Source organism: Thermobia domestica, unplaced genomic scaffold (assembly GCF_964235325.1).
Source record: "Thermobia domestica unplaced genomic scaffold, izTheDome1.hap1.1 HAP1_SCAFFOLD_520, whole genome shotgun sequence".
Classification (NCBI taxonomy): Eukaryota; Metazoa; Arthropoda; class Insecta; order Zygentoma; family Lepismatidae; genus Thermobia; species Thermobia domestica.
In genome coordinates, this window is record NW_027656230.1 from 39641 (window position 1) to 63955 (window position 24315).

General features: G+C 34.4%; 1 protein-coding gene across 1 annotated transcript in view; it reads left to right on the top strand.

Moving 5' to 3' along the window:
- Positions 1-24315, top strand: part of LOC145677002 (uncharacterized) — a 103393-nt gene that overhangs the window by 21645 nt on the left and 57433 nt on the right. Inside the window, exons 4-6 of the mRNA XM_081747721.1 lie at positions 2398-2542; positions 14432-14557; positions 19628-19811. Of these exons, the coding sequence (XP_081603847.1) occupies positions 2398-2542; positions 14432-14557; positions 19628-19811 (455 nt within the window). The remainder of the gene's footprint in view (positions 1-2397; positions 2543-14431; positions 14558-19627; positions 19812-24315) is intronic.

The window sequence follows — 24315 nt, forward strand, 5'->3', positions numbered from 1 at the left end:
TATACTACGACTAGAAATTTGCAATTTGGCATAGTTATACATTAGTCTAAAAGTTCAGTCCTTCAGTATTTAAGTAAAATACTCTCACACGTTTTGGACCTACATCAAAACTACATGTACTTCTGGTATGCACCTTGTATTTTACATATATATCGATATATTTAATAAAAATATGAAAATTAAATATACATATTTGTGCTTTGAATGGGTCATGAAGATGATTTCCACATAATATAATGTATTGTTACCTAGAATAAATGATCTTTTAGTGTTGGGCAACCTAATATTATAAATAATTACGAGAAAATCCAAATTAATCTAATCTTCTATGGTGCACATTGATGAAAAATTTGGAGAATAAAGGCCTCTCATATGATAGAACAAAAAATTGTGTAATGAGATGCTGAAACATGTATACACCATCTTTCATCATTATCACTAAATATTATTTTAATTCACTTTAAATATATAAAAGGCCTTACAAAATAATTATTAATAATAACAAAACTTAGTGATGTGGGTGACTAGGATTTAGGTCTCCAGGTGGAGACGTAAAACTTTAATTGAGATGATGGAAGAATAAAACATATTGCAAATTATTACCGTGATATTTGATTTTTTGGATTGCGGCGTCCATGATCATTGTAAAACGAAAGTGAGACATTTCTCTGGCTATTTTTTGTCGACATCTAGCTTGTAATGATTCAATAGTGTTGGAGCTGGATTTAGGTTTCATGAGGCCCTAAGCTATGGAAGATAACCGGGCCTTTTATATGTCCAGCTGTCCTTTGTCAACTGACATTTTAAGAAGTAGGCTAGTAGGAGGGGCCCCATTATTTACATCATAAAAGCCACTGTTGTTGTATGTAGATTTGGACCCCAAGAGAATGGAGCCCTAAGCTATAGTTTGTTTAGTTTATACGTATATCCGGCACTGAATATAGTGTATAGGCTAATAAGTGGAAAATATGTGCGAGTGTATATAATGAACAGGATGGGCTAGTGAGTTTTAACCAATATACAACTCTGGGAATAGAGCATGACATTGTGAAGTTTACAGTGTTGTAAAATTCAACACCACTAGTAGCCCAAGTTGTATGGTCATGTGTCAGCCATGGGCAAACGAAAGTCCTTGTAAGTTTTGATAAATATAATTTTAATCAACAATTAATTTCAACCAAACCATTTTTAAAATCTAGCATGTTATTTTCATCTTCTTTAATACCGACGACGTGCACTGAGAAAAAAATGTAGGTGGCGTACTTAAAAAGATAGGTTACATGCGTAATTCCTGTAGTTTTTGGACTTAGCGGCGTACAACAGACGTATAACTGAAAACGCATGTTTTATAATACTTTCTGTATAAGTGTTCCATGTATATACGTACTTTCTGTATGAAACAATGTAGGCGGTCAGGATCTCACATACAAATGGACGTATATAACATATAGCCGACGAAGGTAACATAAGTATATGTATGTGATATACGGAAAACTGTTAGATGTCAGACATCCTGCAACGGCATGATGTAACATCTAAGGGCAGTGCCTATGTAGCATACGGATAACGTATGCTTCGTACTGATTTCTATAGTAAGCAAGAGGACACCGTATATTTGTACAATATACCGCTGTCCGGAGAACGGATTTTTCTCTGTGTGATGTTCTTTCCAGTTAGACCCTAACTTTCGAATCGAATATGCGGTAATTCCTCGATTTTTACATTAGAGCTTTGACGAATCTGTATGCAATCCGTAGAGTTTTATATTGAATAATGATGGATTTTCGTTGTACCTGACTTCGAGGCTTCAGTGGTTGGATGACTACTTAGAACTGGTTTAGAACTAGTAATATTTAGTTTCCAACGACTACAGCAGGTGGAGAATAAATCTATTACACATTGTAGGTGATTATTAAATTCTTGTATTGACGTACGATGCGAGTTAGACGCCGTATAGTATAGCTGGTGTTTACTTGTAAATTATAAAATCGCGCACTCCTTCGTGAACTGTGGGGAATTCCTTCGAATTGAAAAATCATGTAGGATAGTCTACCAATAATATAGATAGAAGCTATTCTATTCGGGAGAAAGTGATAGAAAAAGTGACTATAGCATGTTGGTAATTGTAAGGAACGAAGTTTATAGATTAACCCACTATGTCATACATAACCGAAGATTTTCTCAAGGTCAAAGAGTAAGAGATAAGATGGAAGCTGGAAGCCCTATAACCAGCCTAGTTTTTAACGATGTAAAAACTTCGACTACTATTATGGTCTGCCTTACAAAGTTAATTTCCTACATATCATCGCCCGGGCATCCCTTTCTACAACAGTAGTACTTATTTTGTAGTAATTTTGCCAACCAATTAACCGTGATTTTTATTTCTTTTAACCTCAGGAAGCGAAGATAGTAGCTTCTTGCGCCATCTCGAGCTGGAGGCGGAAACAAATGGCCCTGGAAGAACACCTTTCACAACAACTAGAAGGCTTACCAAGCAGCGGGAAGGATTTGGTTTCTCTGTTGCGTGGACTCATCCACCAAGGTAAGTGCGACAATAAAAAGTGAAAGAATTGTTTTGTTGCTCATGTGATGAGGGTTCATTTGTCAAAGGCTGCAAAAATAGTACACTTATATCTCACCCAGGCACTTGTCAACATATTACAAGATAGAAACTGTCCTCCTGGCATTGGATGTGGAATCGTTGTCCTAACTGTAGCAATGGTAGGCTATAACTTCTAATTTTGAAGCAAGCATATTGACAATAGACTGTCCATTTCTTAAACTTATTCTTTAAATGTACATATATATTATACCGCACCTTATATTAGTCTATATTCTATTACAATTATAGTTAGACATCTGATTCTACAGTTACCGTATTTGCCCGTTCGTGCAACAATATACCAAAATGCACTTAGCATCTTTCATTAAGTTGTCATAGAAAGGAAATAATGTATGAAATATAGATTAGGTTTCTTTTTCTTCCCGAGCAGTGGAGAGCATTCAGTTAATTATATTCAAGGGCTACCATATTTCTGATATTCCAAACCGGGACACTGGTTGGAGAGAAATTGCCCCAAACCGGGACACTTTCCTGGGAGATAAATCTTTCAAATTTTAATAGTTTGACTTGAGGCAAGTCTTTCGAACCGAGACACTTTAGTAAGAGGTTTATTTCTCTCCTTTTAGCGGTAAAAATAAAGTTGCAAAAAGAGTCATTTTCATTTAATTCCTGTTGGATGTAATACATTACGATGATTAGAAAAGTAATACGTATCTCAGATCCAAATATACAGGCAAGTAAACTGTATGCCGTGACACGGTGGATACAGTACCAGAATAACATATATAGCTGTTAATGTAACAATGTGTAATGCCATAAATAATATTTAGAATATTGGAATGCAAGTAAAACACACAAAACAAGATGAAAATTTTTCATGACTGAAAACCGGGACAAAATGTAAACCGACGGGACACCAGAACAAAAAGCCTTGAAACCAAGATTGTCTCTCTCAAAACGGGACGTATGATAACTTTGTTACATACAACAAATGAATTCAAATGAAAATTATAAGAAAGCAGGTTAATTATCTAATTTGTGAACGCTTTATTTCATTTAAAATAAATAAAACGATAAGTAATTGTATTAATAATCGAATGACTTAAAATTGTATCAGGGACGCACCCGCTTGGGTGTGCACCGGGTCTGGGTTCTCCCTAAACTTCGTTACTCGATATACATGTGTACACTCTCTTAATAAAACTATGCTTTGTGAGAAATTATGCCTAAAGATTTGATCTTAACCTTCATTTATACTCTTTATTCCTTTATAAAAATAATCTAGTGCTATCGTTTTTCTGAGAATACAGATGGCAGTACTTAACAATTAGTTATCATCTTTTGGGGTGCAGGTGGACAAACACCGTGTGCGTGGGTTTCCTCGGGGTTTTCCCGTTTCCTCCTACTTTCTTCATTACTCATCATCACCGTCTCCTTTAGCCTAACCGGCATAACCGTGGGACGTAAAACTCAAAGATTTTCTTTTGGGGTGCAAAATAACACTTGTTCAATACTACATAGGTGCAGTGTTCGTCTTAAGAAAATTTCCCTCGACTGACACAATTTTCCCTTTTCGTATCAAATTTTCCCTAATTTGTTGAGAGTTCAATTCCTATGACAGAAGTTGTGTGATAAGATTAATTTAGCTGTATTAAAAGAAATGCCAACCACATTTGATTTATTTATTTATTTATTACCTTTTTGCTTGTATCTTTTTACTTTTTCCTTCACTTTTTTCAACAAAAAATATACAAATACATTAAGCCAGCAATAATTTGCTTAATTGGCGCAAATTATAATACTTTGAAAACACACATACACACGAAACATACACAAACTATTGCTATTGTTTTGCTTTATATTATAGAAAAATTTAAGTATCTATATTGGTCAATCTGTCAGCACGAGAATTTCCCTAGATTTCTCGCGTTTTTTCGAAAAATTCCCTTTTTACTAAATTTACCCATGAAGTTTCCCTAGATTAGGGAAATTTCCCTCAAACTATGAACACTGCATAGGTGTCGTATCGTGCAATATTTGACCCGCTCTGTAAATCTTTGGGCATTCCCAACAAAAATTTCTTGATGTGTGCCTGTATTAGATAATGCATATAACGTTATAAGTCCAATTGGATATGATGTGAGCATTACGTAAAGGTTTGACTTTTGCCAATAGATGGCAGCAATTTTTTCTTATTTTTTTAGTGTATTTTGCAAGGATGTTATAAAATAGAGGATCTGCCCATACATATCTTCATCCTATGAACTCAGTGAAACCAAAAAACAACCGAGCATCGTCGGAACCAGCACGTCTGATTGGCTACTCTCGCTTCCGCCATGATTGTTGGCTCGAAACATTGCGATCTTAGTGGCGCGGAGTGGGCAGAGTAGGTGTGGCGAAGCTGTGACGTACGGCTTCACGATTTTGTTGTATGAGCAGATCCTCTATTTTATAACATCCTTGGTATTTTGTATGGAGCGATAATATTCAGAATAATTCAAATTCAAGAGATCAGTGTTCAAATGTTTCCCTAAAATGAATTAAACTATTAATAATTAGAGAAAAGTCATGAACATTTTAGTAATTTTATTTATTTCTTGTAGTGTGCACTCATTGTTACAATTGAGAAATAGGCTCCCATCAATGAAACTATTTCAACAAAGAGAAGAAACAAAATATGTTAAAATCTAAACATAATCATATTCTCTGATTAATGAATCAATTTGTATTCGGACAAATTTTAAATATTGATCTCTTGAATTTGATTGAATTATTTTGAACATTGTCACTCCTTATAAAATACTTGGAAAGATAGAGAAAATGTGCTGCCACCTATTGGTGATAGTCAAGTCTTCACACTCATCTTAATTTAGATACTGTCCAATGTAATATTATTGTAACATTCTTAAATTATACAATCAAATTATAAGTTTGTCATCATAGGCCATGCTTCCTCAAGGCCCTTTCTTGGCGTTATTCTTCATTCAAGAGATAGTAAAAAAGGAAAAAAACTGATTAGAGCAGGGTTACTCAACCTGGGGGTCGCGAAGACAAGCGGAAAAGATAAATGTAAAATAGAATCTAATACCGGAAAATATTTTTTTTTTTTAAATTGAATTTTGTTCTGATAGACATATTTTTATTTTTATACACACTGTTAAGAACAGCAAAAAAGATCTACTAAACATTTTCAACAGGTGCAGAGTTGTTCAAAAATCAATTTAAATAAAAGAGGTACGATATGAAACTAATGAGAACTGCATATTGAAATACCAGAAAAATACAAATGCAATAAAACCTGCATATTGAAATACATTAAAAATTGAAAGCTAATGAGATGCCTGAGCATGGTGTGATTTCACTAGTGCGACAATGTCCGGTTCAATCTTCGTGACGCACAGTATCAAGTCATTTAAAATAGTCAATAACTTTTTTTTTAAACAACTGTCCAAGTTTTTTAACGTTTTAATTGGCAAAGCATGAACGGGTTGTGTTAAAAATTTCAAATTTGGGTGATTTGCATATTTTAGGTACTAAATTCAAAATTTAGGGTGAAAATGAATTTGTTGTTTACAATAAAGGAAATATTATACGTTTCCCACAGGCAACAATATATATACAGGGTGAGGCACGTAAAGTGAACACATAAAATGAAATGTAATGTATTGAATATGACTACTCACCTTCACAGCTGCCTTCACAGCAGGTGCTGAAAGTGTCCTCCGCCCACTTCAACACACATGTGAGCACGATTGAGGAAATTCATATATACCCTTGTCAGTTCTTGTGTTGTAATGCTATTGGTGACATCCTGGATCCTGGTCTTGAGTTCTTCAATTGTGTGTGGATTTGTTTCGTATACTCTTCCCTTTAACAGTCCCCATAAGTAAAAGTCACACGTGGACAAGTCTGGTGACCGAGGAGGCCACAAGCCTTTCCTGATTGTCCTCTCTGGTGTAAACATCTCATGCACAAGGGACAATGATGCAGCTGATGTGTGGCATGTTGCACCGTCCTGCTGAAAGTAACATAACTGACGCTCCTCTTCGGTCAAGTGCGTATAAAACTCCTCCAGGATTCCCATATACACGTCACTGTTCACTGTCGTCTCAAAGAATATGGGCCCAATAACGCGTGTGGCGGAAATGGCACACCAAACACCAATCTTCTCATCATGCAAGGGTACCTGGTGGATTGCGTGTGGATTTTCTGTCGACCAATACCGGTTGTTTTGGGAAATTCTTTGTTTTCACAAAAGATCCAGTGAGAATGAACCCTTCAACAATGGCAACACACTCGGGTATCGAATACGGCATTATCATACACTGACACTTACCCGGCTTAACACAACGAGGCCTTTTTCTCAACTGGTTTCGACAAGTTTCACTGGCTGCGGCTGCACGTGACTGCTGCAGGTCACGTAAGTCGACCCGACCTCGACACGCCATCTCTTGGTAGGAAGGTAGATTATTTAAGTGTTGCCAAAAACACAATATACCAGAATATTACGACGGGCCGGTTTTACGTGCCGCACTCTGTATATATATATATATATATATATATATATATATATATATATATATATATATATATATATATATATATATATATATATATACGTAAATAGATACTTATTTGTTTCTTGCTATATACACGTATATGATAATACCAAAACAACTACACACTATCATTACATTCTTACATACACAGAGGCAGTGGCGTATTTACGATTTTCTTTCGGGGGGGGCTTTGCTAACTTTCGGGGAGGGCTTTGCCTGAAAATGTGAAAATTCTGCAAGATATTTCATATACTTTACTATAGTAAGTACGATTTCGGGGGGGGCTTAAGCCCGGAAGCCCCCCCCCTAAATACGCCACTGCACAGAGGCATGTAGTTTGTGAATATACGTATTTCTGATGCTACCACACAATTACACACTGATTGCGTTCTTACTTACACAAAGATATACTGTATGTGAAATACACGCACCATATGGAATACTGTATTTATATATTTCTAGCTATATATCTGATAATCCTTAACAACTGCACACTAATTACTTTCTTATGCACAGGAACATATACTGTATATCGTTTGTAGCTATATTTCTGATGATACGAAACAATTACACACGGATCACTGGGCAAGGTGAACCTCTGGTGGGTTGCTATTGTTTTTCATTGAATGATGACGTCCTAAGGACGGAACTTTCAGTTCAACGTGAGATCCGAACCAATATTGTGCCTCCACAGGGAATCGAACCCGGTACTACTTGATAAAAGGGGTTGAGCTTATCCACTTATACACCAGTGATATTATGTATATAGTAGAAGTACATGGTGTATTGTTCTGCTAATCATAAATTTATTTGAAACAGTTCTCCTACTTTTGTTTGTGTTTTAAAAAAAAATGATCGTTAATAGATTCAAACCCCATGGACGAACCGAGAAAACCAACGCTTGCGCAATCGTAACAAACTGGTAGTTGCAGTAATGCACTAATTTTACACTATGTGCAGTAACGTAGCCAGAGTTCTGATTTTGAGGGGCATATTTGCAAATGGAAACGACTTGGCCCAGTAATTATATAGATAGTGAGTTTACAAATAAATATACAGTAAACTCATGACATTTGGGGGGCAAGCTAAATTTTGTGGGATCCGTGTCCCCATGGCCCCCTATCTACATCCCTGACTATGTGGGTGATTGCTTCCAAGACCGGGAGAGGGACGATTGTGAAAATGCCAGCTTTTTAGACATGTCCCATATCATTTCCATATGAAAGGATACGGTCTTGAAATACACCATATTTTGGCATTGTTGCTCTCAAGCAACAACAATTTTCAAAGGCGTAATTACTACTTTAGTAAGTTAGATATTGCCATAATATTTTATATAAATATGAAGTGAACCTTCACCTAGCTTGTAGTGAAATCGCAAAACGAAACTTTTATTTCTTCAGTGCTGTACACAATAAAACAAACAAGACGGAAACGCAAGGCGTCAAACGTTGGAAACACGTCACTATTCTAGTGACATTTACGACTAAATTTCCGAATTTCCGGGGCGCAAAACAACAACAAACAAACAAACGACAAAAGAGATGTTGCTAGCAGGCATCACCGCCAATTGGAAGATATACAATAAATATGCTCGTGAGGAAAAATATAGGACTTTCATGTTGCTCAGGAGCAACAACGTCAAATAAAGGGTTAAACCAAAATTAGAAATCACTTTTTTTAATCATATGACCCAAAATTAAGGGAGTTACGAAGTTTTAAAATTTTCAAACGGCCTTCATTTTAAAACAGTATGACGGATCAGATTCGATATTTGTAATATGAATGAACTAACCAAATTTGGTTTCAATCCATTCGCTTTTAGGGAAGACACTGTATCGTAAGATCTCCGCAATAGGTATTAAAAATCCCACATAAGGTTATAAAAAACCAGGAATTATAAGAGGGTCGCTGCCAAGAGGATGTGATAAATGGGGGGTCGAGATAGGCATTAGGTTGAGAACTACTGGATTAGAGTGTCATTTAAGCAGAAATCGTCTTACTACGGATATGATAGATCAAAAGAGAGAGGAAGAAGCACATCAAATGATGGATAGGTTGTGAGAAACATAATATTATACGGTAAAAGCAGTGGTAATACAAATAAAAATTGAAACAAAAAAAGTTATGGAGACAGGCAGCATGTACACATCGCTTATTTTGTTATTTCATTCATGGTTCATGTGACGTGATGCCTGTTCAGTAACAGAGACACTGAAGCCGTATAAATCTGTTATTGTGTTCTCGTTCTTTTTATACATACTAATTCACGCCTGTTTATGTGTTTGTGTTGCGGTATCCTGCAGAGTGACGCTTCTGAGACGAAACGCTGACGTGATGGAAACCACGTCATGAAAATAAATCTGGATGAAAGCCAGAGCCGGCAAATTCTATTGCCAAGCAACGCCCAAAGCAATCAACTGATAGGACGATACAAATGCCAAGTGTCCAAAGAAAGAAAAAAATAAACAGTGACATTGCTATGGAAAGAACGGAAGAATTTATTCGCCGCTCTTTTATTCCAGTTTCATTTCGCTTTTGTTATACCAACGCACTTCCAAATGTGGAGCACCGCTGTCGACGCCAAAATAGTCTCGCCACTTTTCTCTCTAAAATAAACTTTGGAAATTTTTTGAGCTTTAAATGTCTTAACTACGCTTTTCCCACTTTCTTCTTCTTTTTTTCTAAATAGCGCAACTGCAACAATGTGAAAATTTTGGAAAGTAGGCTATTTTAATACTATAAAAATTGTTTAAGGAAGTAATATTGTTTTCCAAATCATGTAAAAATGTTACTTAATGAAGCGGTAATAGTTGTTTTCAATATGATAAAATGAGATTTGAATGATAAAAATATTCACAAACACTAGTAGATTGTCTCTAGTTTAGCAAAATCTAATAACAGCAATGTAGAAAATTTTGGAAATTTGGCTATTTAATGACATAAAATGCTATTGAATGACGTAGATTTTTCAAAATACTGTTTTAATAAACAAATAATAGTTGTTTTCAAAAAATTACAAAAAAAATTATTTAATAAAGAAGTAATGGATCATTCAAATACTGTCATTAAAGTTATAATTGTTTTCAAAAATGATATAAAATTCTATGTAATAAAGAAGTAATAGTTGTTTTCAAAATAGGCCACTATTTACAGAAGTGGTAATTGTTTTCAAAAATACTATAAAAATTCTATTTAATAAAGTAATATTTGTTTTCAAAATAATACAATATTACTATTTAATGAAGAAGTAATAGTCATTTACAAAATATTACAAAAATAGTATTGAATAAAGAAGTGATAGTTGTTTTCAAAATACTATTCACTGAAATGATAATTGTTTTTAAAAATTTTGTAAAATTCTATTTAGTAAAGTAATAATTGCTTTCAAAATATTACAAAAACATTTAATAAAGAAGTAATAGGTCATTCAAATACTATTTATGAAGTACCGGTAATAGTTATTTACAAAATATGATTTACTAAAGTGATAGTTGTTTTCAAAAATACGTACTATAAAATTCCATTTAGTAAAGTAATATTTATTTTCAAAATAATACAATATTACTATTTAATGAAGAAGTAATAGTCATTTACAAATATTACAAAAATAGTATTTAATAAAGAAGTAATAGTTGTTTTCAAAATACTATTCATTGAAATGATAATTGTTTTTTTAAAAAATTGTAAAATTCTATTTAGTAAAGTAATAATTGTTTTCAAAATATTAAAAATATTTAATAAAGAAATAATAGGTCATTCAAATACTATTTATGAAGTAATAGATGTTTTCAAAATATGATTTACTGAAGTGACAGTTGTTTTCAAAAATACTATAAAATTCCATTTAGTAAAGTAATATTTGTTTTTAAAATAATACAATATTACTATTTAATGAAGACTTAATAGTCATTTACAAAATATTACAAAAAAATAACATTTAATAGAGAAGTAATAGTTGTTTTCAAAATCCTATTTACTGAAGTGATAAATGTTTTCAAAAATTACTACAAATTCTCTTTAATAAAGTAATAATTGTTACCAAAATACTATACAACGAACAAGTAACAATTGTCTCATATTGCATTAATTTGAGTGTCCGACAATTATGGAGTCCAAAGTTGCGCCTCTAGACTATTGGTCTCTTAAGGAAAGATCTAAATTATTTGTTTATTTATTTACGTAACAACGATTTTAGGTATTTCTAAAATAAATTTTTGATATTCGAACATGTCTATTGATTTGTACTTACATTCTTTATTAGCAAAAATATATATAGGACGAGAAATATAGTTTTTAAGTGAGAACTGAACCACTACAGCGGATTCCATGCTCTCCCATTGGAATTGAACCCCCGGAACTTGTTTCATTTTCAGAGTAGAGCGAATGATTGTGTTTTAGTCATTCAAAAAAACTAATAGGGTACATACAAAAAATACTTAAAAATCTATTGAATATGCTATAGTTAATAGATTGAAAAGTTGGTAGCGAATATATAGTATTGTATTTCCATTACCATTATTAGAGGAAATTTTCACAAAGGAATAAATCTCAAATACTACAAAATGTATGTCAATACAAAAAAACTTCTATTCAAGAAAGTTTGATAAAAAAAAAAAACTGCAGACTTAGAAAAGTGTTCACTGATAAATTCATCTATACACATGATATTTCATAATGAAAATCAGAAAACAGTTTATCTTGCCAGTTTTACTTCGGGTAACTTCTCTCTCAGATAGAATTACTTCAAAATTAAAAGTATAGCGTGCCTTGGGAGTCTTTTAAGGTATTTTATTAAACACAATAATTTACCCCACAATATTTCTCTGTGCTTCTTTTTTTATAATTATTTTTTCGACTTCAATGTAATGGAAGTAAAAATTAATTTTCTGAAATGTTGTCTCGAACATGGTGTCATCTTAGTGTGAAATATTTACAAGTAGGTTCCTAATAAAATGTATAGAATTAATTATGGTTATGGTTTTTGTCTTGTAATGAAAAACACGATATACTTTTATTTTGATTGTTTTTTTTTTCATACTCATTGCTGAACTAGTAGCATTATGTAAACTTGTTTCCAAATACTTTGTACTATGCTGTTTCTAAAATCATCAATATTTAAAATAACAATTCAAATCAATTATATTCAATGGTGTCCAGATGATTCGATGTGGGAATATTTCTGCTGAAGCGTGAAAAATATTTTTGGTTAAGTTGTTTTATATTACATTAGTTTAAATCCCAAATTATTTGAAAGTAACATAAACTTACATTAGATTAAAAGAAAATAAAAATAAACTAACCAAAAACTTGTCATATTTTAGAAATAGTGTTCTTGCACCGAATTATCCAATTGGATAGCTGATTGGTTTGGATTTTACTGTCTCTTTCGGTACTAATGCTGTATTAGGTCGTGGACTTACAATTTAAGATGGATTCCAAAGCACCGTAGTGCAATCAAACTTCAATGTTCCCGTACCAGGAATAGAACCTGGGACTTGGTGCTAGCAACTTTGTAAATAGCTCTTGGATCACAGAAACATCATGTACAATTTTTAGAACTTGGCAACAATTTTAGCATACGATATTCGTACAAATACATTTTCCCATTAATAATAATGAATGTAGCAACAAGTAAAATTAAATATTCTCTGAAATATTTTGCAGACTAAAAAAAGAAAATGGAAAAAAATTCATTGTGAGTTGGTAACATATTGACATTCTGTTGTTGATAATTTATGAAAATTCCAATAAACAGGGTGGCCCATAATTATGTATTTGATGTTACAAAGAGTGTGTGTAAGGAAACTAGCAACATAACTTGAACATAAAAGCATTACTCTCATACCTTTCTTTATAAGAATTTTAAACTCTTTTCTCCATGGAATGGTCCACTAATGCGCCATCGAAATCGATACATGCCTGGAGACGAAGAGTAACAACATTGTCACAAACAGCTTGACAGACCCGTACCGACATGATATCCTGTGGAACTCTTCTGTGATAGTTTCCCGTAGTTCGACTAAATTGCGTATGTAATGTTGATACACTTTGTCACTTAGTACCCGGCTATTTGAGGCGATCGCAAAGCGTATTTATTGCTCATGCGTACTCTTGGAATACGCTGACCATGTATTTAAATGTAGATGGCTAATTATAAACGAGAAAGCAATAAAATCGCTGAGAAAACGTCAGCTCGAGTGTATTTGGTGCGGGTCGGAACAATACACCGCCTGCTGTTTAAAAGATTTCAAAAGGAAGGAAGAAAAGGAAAGACGTGTTGTCAGGCAAAGGGATTGTAGCAAGAAACAGCTGCTTGGAAGATGGTTTGTGCAGAGTATTGGAACTCTGCTATTACACACCTGGACCTGGCAAAAAGACCTGGAAACCCTGACTGGCTCACAGTATGATTTACACATCTGGTGAAAGTAAATTACTGAATAGCCACTGAATAGACACGTTCGCTACAGCGGGTAACGCTTTCTCAAATAGCCTAAGACTTAGAACATCCCATAAAGCCACATTGTCACGTTAGAAGAACTTGTAGCTGTCATACAAAAAAAAAAAAAAAAAAAATCTTGAAACCCTACCATATTTCACCGTGTACACATAGTCTTGAAAGGGTCATAAAACATTTTTTCCATCTTGCAAGGAGTTGAACGATGTGCAACTTTCTGGGACGTCTTGCTTGCTACCTGCTATCGCCCTCTCGCTGACATAAAAGAAAAAAACAGATTCTCCGCTTCCGAAAAAACGGATTCTTTTGGACAGGGAGGGGAAGTGCGCCAAAATACACGTTTTTAATGAGGAGGTTCACTGTTTGTTCACTAGAGTGCAGTGATGCATGTGTGGAAAAACCTTTCTTGCCTTCAAGAAGTTGTAACATATAAAGAGTAAATAGAAAGATCGGGTTGAAAGGTTTTTTTTTTGTTTGTTTGTTTTTTTTTATGACAGCTACAAGATTCATTTAACGTGACAATGTGGCTTTAAGAAAAAGTCAGGTGGTGTCGAATCGGGAGATCAAAACCTGCGCGTAAATGTTTGTTGCAAAATACAAACCCCACACGCAGTTCCAGAGACAACCGTTCCGCTATCCTATCTGGCATACACTAACGATTCTAAGTCCAGTGACCGTTATCCCCACTCTCAGTGTTACCATATTGAAACTTTTTGTCCAGAATTACAAATACTAATAAGTCAAACGTCATTAGGTAATTATGGACCACCCTGTAGATATCACATTCTCATCTTTCTTTTGTATTCTCTGCATGTGCGGGATTATGCATATTAATTGTTGTTTCGTTTTCAGGGTAGAGCGTGTGGAAGCGGGTCTACCAGCAGATAGGGCAGGGATGAGGCCGGGCGACTACCTCATCTTCGTCGATAGCCACAACGTAGTAACCATGCCGGAGGATCAAATCCTGGACCTTATAAGGTAAGAATAAGAATTGTGTTCATCCTTTCTATCAGTTATAGTAACAATTCTTCTGTTATTAGTATTTTTTAAATACCAACAAATAATTCACGAATGTATCAGTTTATGCTACTGGTGGGATTGTATTACTAGGTAGGACATAACAACTTAGCTGACGGTGCTAAATGGCTGAGTCATTTGCAGTAGTGGCGTTTGAGAGTAACCACATCGGCGAAAATTTAAATTTTAGTGCTGCAAGCTAAGCAAATAAAGCTTCATACAGCTTCAGAAATATGTTGAAATATAGCATACACGGATGCATACACTAGTTAAGCTTTCTTCCCTTTTAGCGATAAAATTCAAATTTTTAACGGCATGACTTCCCTCAAGGGACGCTACTGTCCATTTGAAAGTAATTTTGTAGTTTTACGTAAGTGTATTATCATAGAGCTGTCAACATTTACTTAATCAGTGAATTTGCTGAAAACCTAACTGTATAGGGGTACATGCATAAAATGATATTTGACTATTGTATTAACATGATACGGTTTGTTTAAGGTTGGTGTAAAGGGACAAGTTTTGCCGATAGATAGCACTACAGTCTTCGTCTCTCTCCCATGTATTTTTTATCTTTCATGAAAATTCACGATTTCTCTTACAAATTTCAATCTACAGACTTCAAATTTTTAGAAAAGGAACTTCATAATCTATCGAACTCAATAATCCGTGCCGATATTTTATTTAGAATTTTCTTCATTGTTGAAATAACTTGATTGTTGAAATGGATATCCAAACCTTTAACAATCGAACTTTTTCTACAATGAAGAAAATTCTATATATATATATATATATATATATATATATATAAACCGGCACGGATTGTTCCCTTTAATAGGTTGCGAAGTTCCTTCTCTAAAAATTTGAAGTCTCTAGGTTGAAATTTGTAAAAGAAATTGTAAACTTTTGTGAAAGGTAATAAATACATGGGAGAGATACGAAGACTGTAGTGACATCTATTGGCAAAACTTGTCTCTTTACACTAACCTTAAGTCGATCTTACAGATTGGAAAATATCGTATTTGCCGTTTTTTTTTTTTCTTTCTTTTTTTCAAACTGGGGTAGTCGTATACACTAGCAAACACTAGGTATTAATTTTCATGATGAGTGAGATATTACACCATAATAATTGTTGAATAAAGACAAGGAGAGAAATTCACTTGCATCAACAGTAACTCAGTATGATTTGTTGTAATAATCATGTTGGAGGATGATAAATTGCTTCAAGGCAGTGATCGCTCTGTTTCGAGATGTCAAATGGTGGGTTGTGTAGTCCCGAAGAAAGAAAAAAAAATATCGCTTTTTGAAAGAGAAAATAATTAGTAAAATTTGTAAGGTGATCGTACTGTTTTTTGCATCTTGGATCAGTACATAAGTTCGTAGGGTTTTATATAAATGTTTATTCGCATACATTTATAGTATTAACACTTAATTAACACAAGCACAGGCAGTTAAACAAAACATTGTACAGCATACGGCAGAACATTCACTCAGTTACCAAATGTGTGTACTTGGCCTCCACTGTCAAGTACCTCTGCTAACGTTGCAGAAAAGTTCGATACCGTTCCTATAGAAGTGCTGTCGTTTAGAGTTGAAGAAATCGGTGAACCAAGTTCCAAGCTTCATCAGGGAGCAGTGTGATTATAGGGAAAGCGGTAAAGGTGGATTAGAAATGATGCAGGAAAATTCCCATTCGAGTTCATCATTTCACACATATATGGTACACTCATGTCCAAAATGATTGTCGCATATCTATAACTGTTTTCTTGTAAGAATATAATTTGATAATGATTTTGCAGGATACTTTTAATATTGATACTATGTGTATAATCGGGAAATGTATATTTGTGGTAAATTTCATAGGAAAAGAATTATAAATACGAAAAATTAGAATGAGTAAAACAAAATGTTGCTAAATGGACAAGAAAGTTTTATTTTCGTTTTATTGTTCTTTTTTACTGCTCTTTTGACATGAAATTTGCCACATACATGTCTTTGCCTATTATACACATACTGACATTATAAGAAATACTGGGCGAATTCGTTATCAAATTATATTTCTACAACAACATATTTATAGACATGCGACAATAATTTTGGACATGAGTGTACCTATGCACTTAATATTTCCCATATAATTATTATTATTGCCCACGAGACTGTTTCTCATCTCGAACGAGAGCCGAGACGAGAAGTATCTTTTTTTTTTAAAAAATTGGAGACGAGACGAGATACATAATATTTCTTGTCTCGTTCTCGAATCAAGTATTGAGACGAGATGAGAAATTTCTAAAAACTTGGGGTCAACATTAGTTCACCCAAGCTAAGATCTCGAATACTGTTTTAGCGGTACATGACATATTATATAAACTATAAATTGATAAAGTATTTACACGAATACAATTCACAATATTTATCAACGTTTGAAAGACACGCAAGTAATTATATCTCGCCTTTTATGGACTTTTGTCACTAACTTCTAAACGAAAGTAAAAGAAAAGAAATCAGAAATTTATCACCCCTCATAAATTTTGTACATACGAGGGGTGTCCAATAAGTTATCTACCTAGACAGGAAGGGAAGGGTGGAGCATAATTACGCTCCGCGTATATGTACAAAACGAGACGAAAAGAGAAAAAAAATCTAGACTCTAGGCAAGACGAGAAAACTATTTCTCGTCTCGTCTCATGGGTAACTCTACATAGAATGCAAATAATGCATTATGATTGAGTGTTCATAGTTCATGACGTATCAATTACCGTGTTGTTTGGTGGGAATTCTCGTGAAGAAGCTCACGTAACCAATTTTCATCAGTGTCTGGCGGTCGTCCTGACTGTGAAACGTAAACGGAAATCATTCTTTTTTCGGAAACAAAAAAAAAAAAAAAAATTTCTTGCCATACTTTCAGCAACGGTATGAGCTCCGTACACAGCACAAATAGTTTTCGCCCATGGTACTGCACTTGGTCCTCGATTAAATTCGAGGAGTAGAATGTGGCGGAAATATTGCACTTTGTCTACTTGACACTTCATCTTGTTCCGACTAGAAGATATATAAAATGTGTACACTGAATTAGAATATGCTCTGTTTTTTCACCAACATGAAATAATAACAATGGAATAACGGACAAAGAACCTTTGGGAGCGGGAACAAAACGCTACAAACTTATGCACCAATCTAATGCAATGAATATTGTTAGTCTACTTTTTCATCGGTTTTATAAATGGCTTATAGGTTTCGGATAGGTGTAGGAATATACTACATCTAACTTCAGAGTGTCTAGTTTGTAACCAGATACCAGTGAAGAACATAGTCCTCTAAAGAACCCAATCATTCAATGAACTGAAAGCTGTAAGTCCCAAGGTCCGAACATGCACTCCATTTTTATTTTAACTCCATATATAACAGGAAGGGTGTCAGTGGTCATCATTTCTTAGTTGAATCGAGGCTTGACTTTTAACTGTGGATTTTTTCTTTAACCGTTTTGTTACCAACCCTGTTAGTAGTGGGCCGAATTTTAGAACGGTGAAAGTTTCAGAATTATTTTCTAATGTTTGTAGCGCAGACCCTAATTGGCCGCCTAGAAACATGAAACAGAAAGCAGGATATTCAGAATAGAACAAAGCTTCAGAAAATGTATGACTTTCTCAAATTTAGCAATCCGTCGACTCAGTGGGAGAGGAAACTTGCCCCCAAATATAGTTCTTATTTAATCCTGGCCTGCAGTGCGTTATAAATCAGCCATTAAATAATTCAGTACTTCAAAGAATGACAAGCTAGCCACCTCAGTAAAAATATATGCGCTTAATTGTAATACGAAATTTTTGAATGAAGTGTGTTTAATATTCATTGTTGCTAGGATATACAACCTCACTTTTATTGGAATAAAACGGGAACTGTGATTCTGGGTGAACTGTGATACTACCGAAAGTGACGACACACCATGCGGCGCAGTTTTAACGCTTCTGGTTCTTCTTGAGTCGACGGTGGTATTCTCAGTGACCGAGTAGCGACATCACGCGGCGTAGCTGTAAAACTTTTAGCTCCACTAAAGTCAATAGTGACATTCTCAAGTGACCGATAGTAGCGACACCATGCGGTGCATCTGTAACATTCCATCCATTGGAGTCAACTGTGACATTCTAAGTAACTGATACTAGTGACACTATGTGGTGTAGCTGTAAAGCTTTTGGTTCTACCGTAGTCCACGACGACGTACTCACTGATTCATCTATTAGTATATAGAAGAGGGTACATATTTAACTCTGGCAAACTCAATAATGTTATTTTCGATAGAAATTTTGGTTTGTGACCATTGGTGCCTTGGGGTAAGTCACATCCTTAAGGTAAAATAAATAAATAAATAAAATATCGCTTTAAACTAAGAGAAGAAAACTTACCTAATGTTTCAATTATTATATACCTGGTACAAGATTTAGAATATTAGGTAAGTTTTCTTCCCTTAGTTTGAAGCGATATTTTATTTATTTATTTATTTATTTATTTATTTTACCTTAAGGATGTGACTTACCCCAAGGCACCAATGGTAACTTCGCTCAAAAGCCGCCACTGTATATAACATTTTTGTTCGAATGTTGATTAACAACCTGAAGTGTAAATAAGGAATGTTATTACTAATACCGTTTCAGGGTTAATTATGCGTTTATAAGTGCATCTTGGGAATTGAATTTTAAGTTTTCTTTAATCATGTTCTACTGTTTTTGGGTTTGTAGAGTAAGCGTAATAAAAGCGTTTGTAATTAATGAATTGGTTGTCTCACCTTGGAAGATTTAGTTTTTCTATTTTATGAGTTTAAAAGGTCAGTGTCTGTTTGTAATGGCACAGAAAAGGTCTTATCCTTTCGACATGCTATTTAAATAATTACATACATTAATTCCACGTTTTGTAACTTAACTCACGACGAGCAAACAAATCTAATAGTTAGCTAATGTGATTTTCTGTGCTTGTAAGTTAACCATGTTCGGCTTCGTGCTTTATCTGTAATTAAATTGCTTTATTCCCCCCTCTTTCCAGGTCATGTGGCGATCACCTGACCCTTGAGGTTTACCGTCGGACCACTCCTAATGGTGTGGTTGCTGGGGCTCCTTCCCCCGCTCCACCAAGGCGCCCGGGCACTGCAACGTTCACCGACTGTTCAACCACTTCCATGGAGCTCAAACGACGGCTTCATCTTCCTCAAGTCACCTTTAGTAGTGAGGTGGGTACAGGAATTTTGGTCTGATGATAATTTGAGTTCTCGTCGAAAACGTCTCTGCGTAACTCTGAAGAAACTGTTTATGAAAGAAATTTAGATAGCAGATCTTATTATCAATTACAACATTCCACTGGAAGAATGGAAATAAATCAAATTTGAATAATAATAATTAATATATACTATACATACCTTGTTCTGTTTAGTTTTTACTATGTTTACTACCCTTTGCTTATTCTTTTTATTATTATTATTATTATTCTATATAAAGTTATGTATATACCTCTTTTACCGTTCATTTTTTTTTTTTTTGTGAATATATGTTGTACCTCTTTTGTTCTTAATTTGTAAAAAAAAATCGTTTGTTGTTAAATATAACTTATTAATTCAGCACATTATTTTTATTTGTTTTATTTTATTTTCTTAAAAATGTATTATTTTACCCTACCCACCTCACCCGACCTTTGTAATTATGCTTTGATCAGAAATAGACTTTCCAGCTTTCAGCACTAAGAGGTCATATGTTTCAAACAACTTTATTATTATTATTATTATTATTATTATTATTATTATTATTATTATTATTATTATTATTATTATTATTATTATTATTATTATTAGGTGTTTGTGGCTAAATAATTCAATTCTCGCCTTTGGTGTGAATCTGACGTTAAGGCTAGCTCACATCTCATATAGCCTGCAAAGTTATGATAAATTTATTGGTATTTATTATTCCACGTTTTATATTAATTACTACTACTAATAATAATAATGTGAGTATAACTGGATATTATATATTCCACCAAGCTTTCCTTAACAAAGTTCTCATTTTCATAAATATGTATAATTGGGGGGGGGGGGATGAATTGTGACGGATGGTGGCTCAATGGTAAAGCGTTCACTTCTGGGAGCAAAATATTTCTGCTTAAACTTTGATGGTATTGATTGAAACCGACTCCTATAGTGTTTTAGAGCATTATCTTAAATAGAGTGTTTTTAGAAGATATTCTTGAAATTTTCTCCCTACTTCCCTTTAAGCTTTACGTCCCATGGTTATGCCGGCTAGGCTAAAGGAGACGGTGATGATGAGAAATGAATGAAATGGTGGAATCAAGAAAGTGAGAGGAAACGGGAGAACCCCGAGAAAACCCATGCACGGTGTTTATCCACCACAAAGTTCACTTGGTGCGAGCTGGGATCGAACCAAGAACCCCATGAACCACCACGGCCCTACCTCCCTGAGAGAATGGCAGTTAAACGTTGAATGAAAACTCCTTTAATGATATTTGTTCCAATATTGACATTCATGGCCCTACAACCTGTTAATACGTCTACCGAACCGATGAAAATAGATCGGTAAGTCCCAAGTTCAAATTCCACGACCAATTATTCTGATGAGATTTTTTCTCAGTGTAGGTCTTCCTATAGATAGCTGCAAATAAGCAATATAGTTATATAGGGTAGCTATAATCCAACAAACATTTTTGTATTGTAATTAGAAATTATTATTTTCTTCATTTGTAAAAACTACATATATTACTGCTTCTACACTGTCCCGTGATTGTGCTGTACTATTTCGGCAAATACTGTTACCTTCATCGTTAATCGGCAAACACTAATATTACTTTCATCGTTAACCTAAGATAATTCTCATCTAACTCTTGTCACGTCTCAGAATGACATTTCACACCGATTTCATGTGCCCAATTAAACAATGATAAGGTTAAAACTCTTGCTAATCCAAATCCCTAATGGGGCCGATTCTACCATACGTGCAACACGTGCATTTGCACGGGGCGGTAAAGTCTGTCATAACTATATTATTTAAAATAAACATTTCTTGTTGGAAAGAGACTTCACGATGATAGTAGTTAAATTTACTAAGCTGACCTTCTATTTAAATACTATATTCATAAATCATGTGTAGGTCGCATTAGTTTAAGATCACATGAATATTGCTAAAACAAATTCCAGCATGATTTGCTTGATTGTTGTCAAATACAAGAACTCAATTCTCGAACAGTAGCGAACACCTGTTCCATTTAGTTAGTTATCACAGTTTTGATATGAAAACTAGTATGTCTTTGTCACAAACAAGTTCATTATCATTAAAAGTGAAAACAGTTTTTTTTTTTTTTTTTAATTTTGATGATGAGAAATGAATGAAATGGTGGAATGAAGAAAGTGAGAGAAAACGGGAGAACCACGAGAAAACCCATGCACACGGTGTTTGTCTACCACAAAGTTCAGTAGGCGCGAGCTGGAAACCCCATGCACAAGAGGTGAACGCTGCCACTGAGCCACCGTGGCCCGGGAACATGCAATCAGTGTAAAATGTTATTCTGAGAAGAGATAAGCGGTACATGTGCGTTACTCTGAGCTACTGATGAAGGTTATAGTGTTTGCCGAAAACAGTATAATACACTACTGCAGTACAATTTGGATGCAGTACGTAATAATTTCTTTACAAACTAAGAAAATCGTAATTTCTAAAAATATTAGTGTGTCAAATTATATCTTTAAGTAAATACTATTTTCTTACTCTTTCTTCCTGTCATACGACGTTATACCTCAACGAGTAACGAGTAACGGATGCAGCTTCACAGTTAATTTTCTTTCAAATCACTAATAGCATCAAAAAAAGAAATAAAAAATCTGCGACAATTACATTTAGGATTTAGATTTCTGGGCTGTCGGCGTCTATGGCCATTTAACCCGTCACGTATGAGGGGGATGTCCCTCGGCGATCACACTATCCGGGGAAAGGGAAAGAAGGAAACGGCCTGGGACCTATAAGGCAGCTACTATCCCGGCATTTACCTGGTGGAAATGAGGACAGCCTGGAGAATGGCTGTCCTGAGAAAGCTTTTTATCCTTTTTCGACCGAGTGCCCCCACCAGGAATCGAACTCGGGACCGCTCGCACCGAAGGCGAAAGCGTAAGCGACTACGCTACACAGAGTCACAAACAATTACAATTTGATAGTGAATACTATAAGTTCGAAAGTAGTTCGGAAAAGACTTATCTCGTATCTGCTAACTTGACACAGTTAACCTTGTTGGTTAGTGTAGTGGAACCCGTATTTTCTATTACTTTCACTCTCCAAGTTTATTTCTTCCTCATGCAGTCGTCTTTGTCATCTGCATGTTAAAGAATTCTGGAGCCAAATGAATATAAGTCAGAGACCATAAACATCAGCTCATGAGTGTGGTGGAATCAGTAACAAAATGAATAATACATGAGTAGTTTTTTAAGTTATTTTCGGGAAGAAGTCAGGAAATGAAAGAACGTAAATAAGAATTTTATGTGGAAAAGTCTTTGTGTGTGTTTACTTATATACATCCCACAATGATACATACTTAATGTAAATAAAGAAGAATAAAAGCAGATGGAAAATATATATATACATATTCAGTCAAGTTGCTCAACATTTCTACAGCAGAAGAGAAAATAACATGGTTTCATTGTCTAAATAAACATACAATGAATTGATGGGCAATAAAACCAACATCAAGTTGCTGAAACCCTAACACCTGAACATTTCTGAAGGAAATAGATACGATGTTAATAATTAAAGTAACGAATCACAACCACACAATAAATGAAAAAGCTCTGTATAGCGGAATCCAAATTTCGAAACCCCCAAGACAATTGCCCTTGTCAATTTTTTGTTATGGGCGAAAAACTTGAGCGAATTTGGATATGGAAGATACACACGTAATTACATAACACAAAATTGACAAAAGATTGACATGGTCAACGGTCAAATCATCTTGGGGTTTTGAAATTTGGATTCGGCGAAAAAAAAAAAAAAATCGAATCCTGAGGTCCGCTACACAGAACTTATTTATTTATTTATTTATTTGTATTTATTTATTTATTGTGTGTGCGTGTATGTGTGTGACTGTGAAACGGTTGGATAAGAAAAGTCATGGGAATGATAAAATTATCATTCAAGATTTTATTTGAAGTTTCACACATAAAGAAAATTAATACATTGTGTTAAGATAAAAGTTGTTTGATAAATTTACCTTTTATTATAATATTACAATCTACACTTGATGGCTATATGGTTAGGGTATGGGCCTTTGGAGTGGGAGACTCGGGTTCGATTCCTAGTGGGAGTTCGTGTGTGCGGATTTCACATTAAGCTGTAGGTCTACGTCTTATATAGCCTCAGTATTGAACAGGACGCTAACTCTAAATCAACCAATCAACCCACACTTGATATTTGTAATCTTTTTAGTAGTACCGCGTCCATGACAAGAAAAGAATGAAATCTATTTCTTCTGCCCTTAATTTGCTGTTTCCCACTATACTTCCGAGTGACTTTTAATCAGGCTATAGTAGAGATAAAATATCCCATCTATTCTGTATGTCTATGAATGTACACGATTTTAACTTCAATGCTTTTCAAAAATGATATATTTATAAAATATCATACATTTGTACATGGTGAATATAAATTTATTGTCAATAATTTAACCCTTAGAAATAGAGATTATTTTTT